This window comes from Piliocolobus tephrosceles, chromosome 2 (genome assembly GCF_002776525.5).
Source record: "Piliocolobus tephrosceles isolate RC106 chromosome 2, ASM277652v3, whole genome shotgun sequence".
NCBI lineage: Eukaryota > Metazoa > Chordata > Mammalia > Primates > Cercopithecidae > Piliocolobus > Piliocolobus tephrosceles.
In genome coordinates, this window is record NC_045435.1 from 2,214,331 (window position 1) to 2,229,067 (window position 14,737).

Sequence of the window (14,737 nt, forward strand, 5' to 3'; positions counted from 1 at the left end):
GATGGATGGATGGATGGATGGATGGATGGATGGATGGATGGATGGATTTGAGTGGACAAATAGGCAAAAGGAGGGAAGAATAGCCGATGTCTGTATTAAACTCAACGCACATATCTGATAAGCACTATTTTTGTCTCATATTTGTAAATATCAGAAGTTTTCCTATATGAACTTTTGTCTTATTTCAAAAGTTTTTTAAGCTAAAACCTTATTTGATAGAAGATTTGCTAATAGTAATAGCAATACATTCTGAAACTTCTGAATCAAGATAATTAATGAGCTGTTTTAAGAATTGTCAGTATGGTAGTTCTTATGTGTTCGATGCCATGCTTGGGAGATGCAGAAATCCCTATGTAGTTTTATATGTTTAAATGCTTGCATAGAACTCAGGAAAGCATAGAAAATCTTTTTAATCTTTTCAAATTTTGTCCGGTGTTCTCTTACCAGTTTATTTCTAGTCATTCTAGGGTTTCATAGATATCCATGATTAGCCTGAAATTCCAGTCAAAATAATTTGATGACAAAACATGAAAATCAAGAAAGAAAGACAGTATCTGACAGCTTCTGTATAGCATAAGGAAGCATTTTTTTTTTTTTTTAAGAAAATAGCATTAAAATATAACTTCAAGCAAATTGCTATGACTGACTTAAAATAACATATTCGGTACCACCAGCTCTGGATTAAAAGAAACATACACTTTAGTTATGGGAAAAGTTGTGGCCAAAACACAGTGTTTTCACAGCTTCTTTGCAGTTTGCTCCATAATAAGTGGGTGTTGTAGAGCCCAGAGGAACATCATTCACATATATGATTTCAAGCAGTGTGAATCCCGATTAGCATTACACTAGAAATGTCTGAAAGAACTTCAAATCACAAACCTTGTTGAAATATCCCTGAATAGCCATTTGCAGAAGCCTGAACTGGTTTTTACCTAAGTAATAAAAGAATCCTGACTGTTACTCTGAGGGCCCCAGCTAGCTGTGACATCAAATATTTCAGTCTACTCCCTAAATTCTCTTTACAAACACAGTCAACCACAGAAAATAAGGTACTTTTTTCCAACAGATGTTTGTTTACATGAAGCTCACAGGCCTACCAGGCTGTTGACTAGTTTTATTTCACATCAGCAGAGAGACTGAGCTTGCCTTCTAGATGAGGTCTTTCCATTCAGCCCTTGAGACTGACTGCATATATGCCTTTAGGATTCTAATAGCTCTTATTTTGCAGTGATTAATCTGTTTTTATTAAGGCCTTTTTAACATGACCAAATGGGGGTTCTGGTATGACTGCTATACCTTATGAATTCAACTTCTGTTATCACTTATGGCTGTGTAAATAATTGATAGTGACTTATTTATGGATAGGCTTCTATGGAAAGCATGTTTCTAAAGAATTTTAAAATGTAGGTTCATTGATTTTAAAATATCTCCCTTGTTTTCTTATCTAAAAAGTATGTCTGCATGTATATGTATGTCTACATATATAAAGAGCCTTTTAAATGTTTATTACACCCAAAGGAAAATCTTTTATAGTTTTCTTAAAGTTTTTTTAAATGTATAATTGAAATTTAAATATATGAACATACCATAGGTAGCCCAGATATAAGAAGAGCTTACCAGCACATGTTAAATTCACATAGACCTGTATATAGGACAAATATTTTTGCTAATAATATGCTTGTTTCTCTACATGGTTGTATTATTCACATGGGGCTCATGTCTCTTCTATGTGTGAGGTTTTACAAATTTCCCAGTTTGCTTTCCCTTGTTGTAAGACATACTGTACTACAGTTTGAATACCATTCTTTGAAAACTCTAAAAGGCTTGTGTTAATGAAGTGCACCATTCACTCCCGAGGTGATTTTTCATATTGTTAGTATGTAGAAGGAAGTTCAAGGTAACACTTGAAAACAATGCTAGATTTTAGCACGACTCACATGTGTTTGAAACCATTAAAAGACTTTATTGCCAAATAAGCCAATCTCATTATAAAATAAAGGAGATCTCATTACAAAAGAAATTTCAATATTACTATTAGTTTACTAGCTTAAAGGAGAATTGATAGAATAGTGAATAAATTTTATATTAGGACCAAATATTCAATAGTTTATCTCTGTTATGATCTCAGTTGAAAATCGTGGCTTCACTTCACACAAGGGTTGGAATTTTAAGGTAGATTATATGTCTAAGATTTTCTGTTTCAGCAAAGGAAATGGCAATGTTGAGTTTTCCCACAGTTCAGCTACGTGAAATACTGGGGCATACAGACAGCTTGTTTGAAAGCCAGACAACCTAGAGTTGTTTTCCTTATAAATCTAATACTAAATAATCATTTTCTGGATATATTTAAAACAGTATATGTGATTTTTTTTATTTGTTTGTAGTTTAGTTTATTAAATCATGTCCTTCTATAAGTAGGCAGTATTTCTTTTCTTTCTTTCTTTCTTTCTTTCTTTCTTTTTTTTTTTTTTTTTTTTTTTTTTTTTGAGATCAGTCTCACTCTGTTGCCCAGGCTGCAGTGCAGTGGCTCAATCTTGGCTCACTGCAACCTCCGCCTCCCGGGTTCAAGCTATTCTCGTACCTCAGCTTCCTGAGTAGCTGGGATTACAGGCACCCACCATCATGCCCAGCTAATTTTTGTATTTTTAGTAGAGACGGAGTTTCACCATGTTGGCCAGGCTGGTCTCGAACTCCTGACCTTGTGATCTGCCCACCTCAGCCTCCTAAAGTGCTGGGATTACAGACTTAAGCCACTGCATGCGACTGGCAGTAATTCAACCTTATGGCATAAAAATGAGTCCCAGTATTAACTGATCCAACTTCTGGTAGAATAACAAAGTTATTATAATGTGTTTGAGATTTCTTTTATTCGTTGATCAATTAAATTTATTTATATTTTTTTCTAATTCTGTTATTGTTATAGTTGAGAAGGTCAGTAGTCTAAGAGTTTTGATGTCTGTTCCAAGAATTGTGGCTGTTTTACTAAGTAGATTTAGAAAGTATGTTTCAGATAATATGTACAATATTATTTTATCTAATTAAAATTTGTTAAGTTTGTTAAGCATATACTATAGTCCTGATGCTTTGCTAAGTATTTTAGATACAGATATATAAATTTTATATAAGTTAATATATATAATTGTATTTATATAGTTATACACTAAAATATAAATATTCATGTTGTTTTATTTAATAATGTATATTTTATATTATCTATTTATAATTATACATTTATATATTTAATATTTTATACAAATATATGGTTATATAATATGGTATATTATACATATAAATATAAATCAACATATTTTTACTGTGTAATATAGAAATAGATATAATTTTATTTCTCATAACCACTCTGAAATAAATATACACACACACACACACACACACATATATATATATATATTTTTTTTTTTTGGAGACAGAGTCTCACTCTGTCACCCAGGCTGGAGCACAGTGGTACAGTCTTGTCTTACTGCAACCTCCACATCCCAGGTTCAAACAATTCTCCTGTCTCAGCCTCCCAAGTAGCTGGGACTACAGGCAATTATTGTATTTTTAGTAGAGACGGAGTTTCACCATTTTAGTCAGACTGGTCTTGAACTCCTGACCTCAGGTGATCCACTTGCCTCAGCCTCCTAAAGAGCTGGGATTACAGGCATGAGCCAATGAGCACAGCCTGAAATAGATATTGTCAATGTCAATTTATAGAAGAAAGAAAGACACAGCAAAGGTTAGTCACTAAAGCTACTGCAGAAAGTATAAGCGTGACAGAATTTAAATCAGTTTCAGTTTTTAAAAAATTTGTTAATAAATAAAGTTTATGTTGTTATCCTATCAGCATGCCAAAATTAAGTTGGAAAAAAATGTACACATGCATGTCACAAGAATTGCTAAACTGAGTTTGGAGATGTTCAGTGGTAAAATCATGATAATAGTGATGGAATAGTCGTGATGACAAAGAAATGGAGGGTTTTAGAAATAGTAAAACTGTACTAGAGATTTCAAAATCTAGATTCTGATTATCTTTCACATGACCTTAGGAAAGCCACTCACCATGTACTTCCTATATTTTTCACATGAGCAAAACCAATCTCTGGTTCTCAGTCTTAGATACTTGTACAGCTGAGGCCTTTAAGATTATCAGAGGAGATCTGAGACTATTTTGTTGGTGGTGGTAGTTTTTCTATTTATGCACATACTATATATACATTGGAAAATAAAAAGAAATTACAGAGAAAATAATCAATAAGAAAAAGCAATCACTTATAACCCTGTCGTCAATAAGGAACATTATTGCCATTTTCAAGTGCAACCTTGTAATGTTTTGTCTATGTACATTTCACTTATGATCTCAAGATCAAACTCAATATGTCAATTCTGTCTCAATTCCATTTAAGAGTATTATAAATATTTTACTGCATCATTTTAAAAAATGTCATTTTAAATTATTGTTTGACAGTCCATTATTTTTATGTGCTATCAAATACATTTTTAACATTTTGAAACCATAACAGAAACCCTAACTTTATGTACAAGAAAACTTTCACGTTAAATCCCTTTGCTGTTATCTAGATATTTGGAAATTCAGTGTTGTTGTTGAACATGATCCAGTATAATAGAAAATGGGAAAATGTATTAATCAGTACAATAGCATTTGCTTATTAGACACATCTTTCAAAATATAGACAAAAAGAAAACCCAACCCAATCTTTATATGATGAGGGGACTAATAAAGGCTTTTTGTGGCAAAATCATTGACAGCCACTGAAATGAAATATTCTCAATTCTTTAAATAGAGGTTATGTAGATATACAGCAGTGTGTCTCACTTAAAAAATTATGGTCTGCCTATGGGTCTTTTGGACACTGCTTTTTTTTTTTTTCCTAGTAAGCTTTCTGTCACCAGAAAAAAATGACAGTTTAATACCACAGATGTGCTTAGTAGACATAGAGATAGAGATACACCTCTATGTACTATGGCTCTTGGGAAGGCCACAAACCATATTAGCATCTAAAATTGTTTTTTTTTTTTTCATCCCACAAGAACCAATGATTGCCCCCGCCTAGAATGTATGACCTCGAGTAATCATTCTAGGTATTATTCCAAGCATGTTATGCTAATTCCCATGCCATCCAGTATTGTTCTGTATGCCATTCTGTTGGAGGCCAAAAGAATGAGGGTGGTGATCAACTCAGTATACCACTGGAGGCTATACGAGTAAACAGCAAACTGTTCTCCTAAAAGAATGTTGGGAAACTGACAAACGGCGTCTGCTGCCCAGAAGGGATGCTGAGGGCAGTCAGGACCCAGGCACAAGTATTGCTTGTGATTAGGCACATCTGAAGCCTGTTAACAACAATGTGAACCTGTGATCGGTCAAGCAGCTGACCAATCATTACCTCTTTCCCCTCCCTGCTTTTTCTACCCAATAAATACAAAGGGCTGTAGAAACTCAGGGTGCTGCCTTTGCTCACTAGAAGCAGGGAGCTCTCTTCTTCTTCCCCAACCCTTTCCTTAAAACAGTTTCTTTTGTTTTTGTTTTTGTTTTGTTTTGTTTTGTTTTTATCATTTCTATGTTTGTCCCTTTGTTCAGTCTTGTAGTGAGGAACTCAGGCAGTAACAGTAGCAACTGTCCTAATGACAGTCTCACGCAGTAACAGTAGTAACTGTTGTAATGAAGGTCTCCAAGTAGTAACAGCAGTTAACTGTGTAGTGAAGGTCTCAAGTAGTAACAAGTGGTAACTCTCCTAATGATGGTCTTAAGTAGTAACAGTAGTAACTGTTGCAGTAACGGTCTCAAGTCGTAACAGTGGTATAGTAACTATCTTATTGATGATCTGCCACATCACTCTGTTCTTTTATATGCTCAGAAAAGGAAAGCTGAATCAAAATTTACTCCGAAACCAGGGCTTCTCAAAGCTTTCTTTCTCAAAGAAGAGTTTACAGTGAACAACAAAGGACTGGGGCATTAGGTAGAAGAGGTAGAAGAGGTCAATATTTAGTTTTTTAGTGCAAGATATTGTTTCAAAGTCTGTTTTATCTCAAAAATTTGTGCAAACTTTATATTTTACTCCTTAGTGTATCTGTATTCATTTCAGTGCTTTAAAATATTAATGACCTTATATCCTTTAATAAAATTGGTACCCCAGAAGATGTACTTATATCCTGTGGCTCACATTCTTGTACTTATTTTGATACTGCTGTAATTAGTCATAAGAGTTCAAAAATACCATGAACATGGATGTTAGCACTAGAACAAACACATGCTCTTCCAAAATAACTATTTTTAAGGATGATGTGTATTCAGGTACAGAAATTCCATAGGGTTGATAAAATTTATAGTTATTTCAATGTGCTCCCAAACTGCAATATAATAACTTTTAGGGGAACAGAAGATAGTTTCATCTTCATTTCATTGTTTCCTTCCACTGTCCTACACATTTGAAAGTGCTAAAGTAAATGAGGACCTGGTGTAATCCACTTTTAGATACTGTGAAAAAGAAAAGTGGAGAAAGTGAAGGCTGCGTCTGAGCTTTGGGAAGAGACAGAGTGATTGGTTCTAAGCAATTTGCTCTTATGGTCAATGTGGAAATGATCCCCTTTTTAACAACTAGTAGTTCAGGTTGCACCAGATCTTGCTTTTTAATTCTGCTAGAAGGTTTTCTGTAGAATCAGATACTCACAACAAAACTTCTTTCATACTTCGCTGGTATTCCTGTTAATTTATAGTAATTGCTGGTCTGTAGCATTTGAGTATAGCACTTATCATTATAAACATTAATTCATTGTTCGTTCTTTTTAATGATCTCAGTCCATATACTGTATGTTACATTAATTCTTATACTACCTGATTGAAAAGGGATAAATAATACCTCTCTCCTTTCGGCCGGAACCGCCATCTTCCAGTAATTCACCAAAATGACGAACACAAAGGGAAAGAGGAGAGGCACCTGATACATGTTCTCTAGGCCTTTTAGAAAACATGGAGTTGTTCCTTTGGCCATGTATATGCGAATCTATAAGAAAGTTGATATCGTAGACATCAAGGGAATGGGTACTGTTCAAAAAGAAATGCCCCACAAGTGTTACCATGGCAAAACTGGAAGGATCTACAACGTTACCCAGCATGCTGTTGGCCTTGTGGTAAACAAACAAGTTAAGGGCAAGATTCTTGCCAAGAGAATTAATGTGCGTATTGAGCACATTAAGCACTCTTTAAGAGCTGAGATAGCTTCCTGAAACGCGTGAAAATGATCAGAAAAAGAAAGAAGCCAAAGAGAAAGGTACCTGGGTTCAACTGAAGCGCCAGCCTGCTCCACCCAGAGAAGCACACTTTGTGAGAACCAATGGGAAGGAGCCTGAGCTGCTGGAACCTATTCCCTGTGAATTCATGGCATAATAGGTGTTCCCTGTGAATTCATGGCATAATAGGTGTTAAAAAATAAAAATAAAAGACCTCTGGGCTGAAAATAATAATAATAATAATAATAATAATACCTCTAAACACAGATATATAAAAGTAGATTTGGAGAATGAGAACTGTGAAAGTAAATTGCTTAGCCCAAGATCTTAGTGGCCAAACTGAGATTTAAGATTTAATTGCCAATTATACTATTTATTAGAGGCATTCTTGGCTGTCATGAATACTATTATTCATCCCACTTGTATACACAGCTGTTCTTTTCAAACATGCCTGGCATTAGTGTGCACATCTCAGTATCCTGGACAGACAAAATAACTATTAAAAATCTGTTAGAAAATTACCTGTAGAAAACAAGTTAATTGTTTTCTAAGTCTAGGTACTTTTGTATCAAAGTCTAGGTACTTTTCTCATCTAAAAGTGTCTCAGGAGACATGATTTAAATGTATGAATTTTTTGGTAATTGATTAAAGGAAAACTTTCAATAATTTCTAATAGTTTTTGAAAATGATTAAAAGCGAAACACAATTTATTGTCCATTCCTTTATGATATAATGAAAATACTCAATAGGAAAATAAATGGAACTACAAAACATACTAAGAGATGCAATTTAGCAGACAATAATAGTTTGAGATGTTTAATTACAGATCCAAGAAACAGTATAGATATTAGCAAGGACCAGAAATTATATGTTCTTATATATGGGCATACTTTAATATACATTGTCTACAGCTATAATATTTTTAAAACTGGACATTTTGTTACAAAAAAGGAATAATTTAAAATAAGACTATCATCATGGCCGGGTGTGGTGGCTCACGCCTATAATTTTAGCACTCTGGGAGGCCAAGATGGAAGGATTGCTTGAGGACAGGAATTCGAGACCAGCCTGGTCAACATAATGAGACTTCATCTCATTAAAACAAAAAAGACATACTATTTGATGTGGAAACAAATGCTTTTATCCTAGAGGCTTTGTTTTATATATGTTATATTGATATTGCTAGAATTGTATATAGGACGATATTTTTACAAGTTGTCTTCTCATGGAAAAATATACGTCTTTTGACTTAGAAAGGAAAAATATTAAATAATACATTAGACTAGCTTTTATTATTTAAATTTATTATTATTGAAAATATCCGCTTACAGTATCTCCTGAAGCCATTGGGAAAGTTGCTGAGGCAGCAGAAGTGGGGAGACAAGATGGAAACATTAAGTCACAAGACATTTGGCTTTTAACCTCAGATCACCATTCACTTAACTGTGTCTTTGAATTTGTTGTTTGGCATTTGTCAGTGGTCTAGGAGAAAGGTATTAAATATTGTTGTCTAGATAGTCTTCAATCCATAAGTGTATTTCATGACATAAAGCTGACATTTTAAAATGTATATCTGAACCAGGCACAGTGGCTCATTCCTTTAATCCCAGCACTTTGGGAGGCCAAGGTGGGTGGATCACTTGAGGTCAGGAGTTCAAGAGCAGTCTGATCAATATGGTGAAACCCTGTCTCTACTAAAAAAAATACAAAACTAACCAGGCCTGGTGGCGCACGCCTGTAATCCCAGCTACTTGGCAGTCTGAGGCAGGAGAATTGCTTGAACTCGGGAGGTAGAGGTTGCAGTGAGCCAAGACTGCGCCATTGCACCCCAGCCTGGGCAACAAGAGCAAAACTCCATCTCAAAAAAAAAAAAAAAAAAACCAAAAAACAAAATGTATACATGCATATGTTTAGTGTGTGTGTATATTTTTTGTCTAGGCTTTTGAGATAAAGTGCTATACATAACCAGGAAATACATGATGAAAGTGCCCTGTCAAGTTAGCTAGCCCATGACCTGGGACCTTTTCTTTTTCCTTAAGGTTACTGTCCATTCGTGGGTACCAGTGTCATTGGTTTAAATTGGAGGCTGTATTATCACCAAGGGACTGATCTAGAACCCAATTCTCTACTCCTAATATTTGTTCTAGGTTTGCTCGTTCTTGAGCAAAACTTCTTACATTGCAATCTGTATAAAATGTTGGAGCAAAGCACTGAGTTTCCTTCTGTTCAACCTATTGACTACAGTAGAGTCAAAGCATCTACTATTTTGTTGTTGTTGTTTTTTCCTCCTAGCATCAGTAAGGCACAGATTATTAACTTGAAAAATCAGCTAGGAAGATGCTACAGAGCATCTGTTTTAGAGCAGTTCTGCTGTGACATGGATGGGACTCAGGACCTGTGGGGATGGTCTGCCATGGATATCTGTGAGCTTGTAAACATAGTTTCCTCTCATAGAAACCTCCCAAGATTGTTCCTCTGGAGAACCATCAACCAGAGCCTGTGCTGTAGTAGAACGTGAACTATATTGCTAAACAAAGTGAAAGCCTTCCCTTTTTAGATAGTTATTTTGATTATTTTTTTCTTTATCTCTCTGACCACATATGGCCTGAAGAATAAAATGTGGAATAGGGAAGAAAATGTTTAAATTTATCAGTGGAACTACCAACACACTGTACCTTCATTTTCTCTTGTTCAAAATGAGGATAATGCTACCTATCACAATAGTAAGGAAAAATTGAAAAAGAAAGTTTTATTTGTAAAGAAGACAAGAAATAATATTTCCATAGGAAATGAGATAATGCTGTTATGTTGTCTTGCCTTCATTTTTATCTCACTGTCTAAATGGTATCTCTCTTTAAAAATCTACACAGATGGTTCACAAGCACCAGCCAGACCCCCTAAACCACGACCCCGCAGGACTGCACCAGAAATTCACCACAGAAAACCCCATGGGCCTGAGGCGGCATTGGAAAATGTCGATGCAAAAATTGCAAAACTCATGGGAGAGGGTTATGCCTTTGAAGAGGTGAAGAGAGCCTTAGAGATAGCCCAGAATAATGTCGAAGTTGCCCGGAGCATCCTCCGAGAATTTGCCTTCCCTCCTCCAGTATCCCCACGTCTAAATCTATAGCAGCCAGAACTGTAGACACCAAAATGGAAAGCAATCGACATATTCCAGGAGTGTGGAAATGAGAGAACTGAGGTGGAATTCGAGAGAGAAGTGTCTCCTCCTCGTGTAGCAGCTTGAGAAGAGGCTTGGGAGTGCAGCTTCTCAAAGGAGACCGATGCTTGCTCAGGATGTCGACTGCTGTGGCTTCCTTGTTTTTGCTAGCCATATTTTTAAATCAGGGTTGAACTGACAAAAATAATTTAAAGACGTTTACTTCCCTTGAACTTTGAACCTGTGAAATGCTTTTCCTTGTTTACAATTTGGCAAAGTTGCAGTTTGTTCTTGTTTTTAGTTTAGTTTTGTTTTGGGTTTTTGATACCTGTACTGTGTTCTTCACAGACCCTTTGTAGCGTGGTCAGGTCTGCTGTAACATTTCCCACCAGCTCTCTTGCTGTCCACATCAACAGTTAAATCATTTATTCATTTGGCTCTCTACCGTCCCCAGGCCCGGCCCAGGTCCAGTTCCATTTCTCCCATTCACAAGATGCTTTAAAGGTTCTGATTTTCAACTGGTCAAACTAATGCAAAAAAAAAAAAAAAAAAAAAAAATCATGTGTTCTTCACTACTGAGTTTCTTCTTTGGAAACCATCACTATTGAGAGGTGGGGAAAACCTGAATGTATAGAGCATTTATTTGTCAATAAACTGCCTTTTGTAAAGGGTTTTCACATAACATCGAGGAGCTTCCCTTTTTAGTTTAAGCTTTGTGACCTTTAATCCTCCGTATTCTCATGTCTGTCATCCCGGGGTATCACAACTGTAAAAATCTACAGTATTAGAAAGCAGCTACTACAGATGTGGAAGATATAACACTTGTATAAGGCAATGCTGTACTGAAGTTATATAGCAAGGTCCTCTGATACTTATGCCTGCATTACTTTGAGGGATGCTGAATGAGAAGGCCCTCTCCCTGAAATATATTAATAATTCTCAGATAAAATTATGGGTATACCTTTTCTGAAGTGGAATTAGAGTTCATTTCCCATTTGAGTGATTACGTTCTAGCTCCTGGGAGCTATGGGAACCAGTTCATACTGCAGTGGAAACGTTAACTCTTTGATGCACTGTTAAGTGTCAAGGCTACTGTGGCGATGTTTTTTGCAAAATTCTCAGTAATTTCCTCTCTGCAATCAAATTAGAGTTCATATTTAATTTGCAGATTCTCTCATTCATTGCTCCACACTGCTCTATCAAATCAGGTGAAAGAAATTAATACAGTTTTGCCTTTTTTACAAAATGGTGGTTGGTTCTTCAGACACCATGTTATTACTCTTAATAAATCTACAAATATTTATTGAGCATCTGTGATGTGCTTGATGCTGTTAGGCACTGTGTTTTTAAAGCACAAACTCTCAAAAGCTGATTCCAGCGTAATGTTTTATTTTTGTTTTTCTGTATTTTTTATGACAAAGTCTGTCTGATAAGACAAAGCCTGGAAAGTTTCCCCCAAAGCTTTAGAATTTAGAATTAGCTGTTACTCATATCTAATGAGAAATTAATGGAGAAATGAGATAAAATCATCTCTGTGTAAGTGCTTGAAGCCACAGAAAGTTTTCTAAATACGGACTAATTGTGGGTTTGTGCATATTTCTGTGTCTCCTCTTTTCACTTCACACCCACTGTGATATACAAAGATGCATCAGATAGTGAGCCTGCCTTCAGGACTTGAAAGGACATGACTGAACATCTAGTAGATCTGGTGGAAATTAATGGTATGCAAAAGACATGTAGACTAAGTTGACCCTGGGAGAGGAGTTAATGCATTCCTTTGCAAAGTGACATGTGCCCTTTTTTTTTTTTTTTTTTTTTTTTTGGCAGTCTTGCTTTCATGGTATGAGATGAGGACTCACAGGCCTTGGGTAATTTCTGCTTTTGTATGAATTTTTTCAGATGGTTGTGAGCTGGTTATGTCCCTGGAGGGGAATTTTTCGTCTGCCTTAGATGTTCTTCCCATGAGTAGGTATATGAGCGAAGTTTCTTACACTTTTAAAATTGTATTGGCACGTTTTCTTTTGCTTTAAAAGAACCCCTGTTTTATCATTGTGATTTTTCACTTGTTTTAACAGTTTCAGATGTCACCTTGGAGTAGCACAGTTTATTTTGGCCTTTTTATGATTGCTGCTGATAGGTACAGTCTAAAAGCCAAAAGTTGCCACTTCATTGTGATGACATTGTTATAACATTCCTAATAGATTAGAGAATGATGTAAAATAAGAATGTTAGAAAACAGCACATTCTCATTCCATTTATAAATAATATTTGAAAATTTCCAGTGAGAATTAAAAAAGAAGGACTGGTGATGATATAGCAAACCTGGACCTGAAATTTGTGGGGGGGATATCTATTTTGCAGGGAAAATTTACCAACCTCCACCAAAATCTCTGCATCTTGTACTCAATAGCAACCATTAGTATTGTCATTTGAAAAGAATGAATCAAAAATTCATACAGAATGGAATGAAAAGAGGAAAACTTTCTATTAAACGCTGTCAACAAAGACCCATTGCTATCTATCACTTACGAAATTAAACCTAAAAAAATTTTTTTTGAGAAAATAATTAAATTTTTTTTTATTGTAAAAGCGACTGATTGTTGATATTTGGAAGTGATCCAGACTTTGTTTCACTGTGATTCAAAAAGTTAGACACTCCTTCCATTTCTCAAGATTTGGTAACGCAAATATTTTTTTAAGTCAGCATTTTATATAATTCATAAAATTAAGATAAATTAATTTATTGATATCTGGCCAATGTGAACCCTTCTCACCCAACCCAGACATGTTCTGGAGGTAGAAGGACTTATCCTCAATTATATTCCAGTAAATTTATCTCCATAATCTGTTTTTTCCCCTAATGTATGATATATCCTCACCAAATTTTTCTAGAATTGAATAAAAGCAGTTTTTGCTTAACTTGAATTTCCTTCCACAAATACGACCTTCAGCTCTTCCCTCTGTTTCCCTTCTGCCCACATTGCAAATAGTCTTCATAATAGAGCCCTCATTGCAACTTAAAAGGGTCCCATTTGTTAACTCAGCATTTCATATACCAGGAACACTTGCAAAGATTTGTTCTTAATGTGAATTTTTTATTTTTCAGTTCCAGAAGCATTTCCTACAGTTTGAACGTTATTTTTTCGCTCAGATTTTCAACTTGAAACTTTGATTTGCACTGAATTAACTTGGTTAAAATGTTAGTTTCTCTTCAGCTAACAGATTTGAAAGCAAATTGCAGTATATTTGAATAGTTCAGGTACTGCCTGTTGACCTGGAATTTTAGTGATTCTGGGAAAGTTTTCCAGACAAAGACACTGATAGAGTGAAGGGTTTTTTCCCCAATTACTATTTTATTGTTTTTTTAATGCCTTTTTAAAACTTGTGTAATGTGGCAAAATAGTCACATGTTCAATTAATTTATATTTTCTTCATTCCTTTTCAATTCTGGTTATTATGTAACCTCAACTATTTTATCTGTTCTTTTAAGGTATTTTATAAAATGAACGTTAACCAAATGCAGAGTTGGTACTTTATTTTTCAAATGAACACAAAAATTTTAGAGCATTTCTATGTTGTAAGTCTTCTTCTTCATGTCTAATTGAACAAAGTGGTGCAAGGTATACCCGTCCTAGGTAATTTAGTTATTAAATACCAAAATCATAATTTTAAGATGGCATAACAGATAAAATTGTCCCTATGTCATAGATTTGAAAGTCAAAGGTGTATCAAGGTTCCAAGTAAGAAATATCATATCTAGGAAATGCTGAAAGTCTTCAGGATGTACTCTAACATATAATTAATTGATAATTGATGGTACTGATCAACAGTACCATCTGGTCTTTAAATTCCTCTTTTTTTTTTGAGGCGGAGTCTTGCTCTGTCGCCCGGGCTGGAGTGCAGTGGCCGGATCTCAGCTCACTGCAAGCTCCGCCTCCCGGGTTTACGCCATTCTCCTGCCTCAGCCTCCCGAGTAGCTGGAACTACAGGCGCCCGCCACCTCGCCCAGCTAGTTTTTGTATTTTTAGTAGAGACGGGGTTTCACCGTGTTAGCCAGGATGGTCTCGATCTCCTGACCTCGTGATCCGCCCGTCTCGGCCTCCCAAAGTGCTGGGATTACAGGCTTGAGCCACTGAATTCCTCATTTCTTAAATCATTTTTTCACTGATCACTATATAGTAGGGAGAGAACAACAGAGATAACAATGTTAATAACTGCTTTTATATCAAGAATCATGGCAGAATGTTGTGAAACTAATTGTTACATGCAAAATTCCGTGCATAGTAATAACAGTTACTTCCTGGAGGCACATACCGTGAAATGGGAGAT

General features: G+C 35.5%; 1 protein-coding gene across 4 annotated transcripts in view; it reads left to right on the forward strand.

Moving 5' to 3' along the window:
- CBLB (Cbl proto-oncogene B) overlaps positions 1 to 13,925 on the forward strand; it is a 213,506-nt gene extending 199,581 nt beyond the window's left edge. For 3 of the 4 annotated variants that reach the window (XM_023212445.3, XM_023212457.2, XM_023212438.3), the window contains one exon: positions 10,119 to 13,925. In XM_023212445.3, coding sequence (XP_023068213.1) covers positions 10,119 to 10,378 — 260 coding nt within the window. In that variant the 3' untranslated portion in view covers positions 10,379 to 13,925. The remainder of the gene's footprint in view (positions 1 to 10,118) is intronic. The other variant, XM_023212451.3, reaches the window with a different exon arrangement.
- The last annotated feature ends 812 nt before the right edge of the window (positions 13,926 to 14,737 follow it).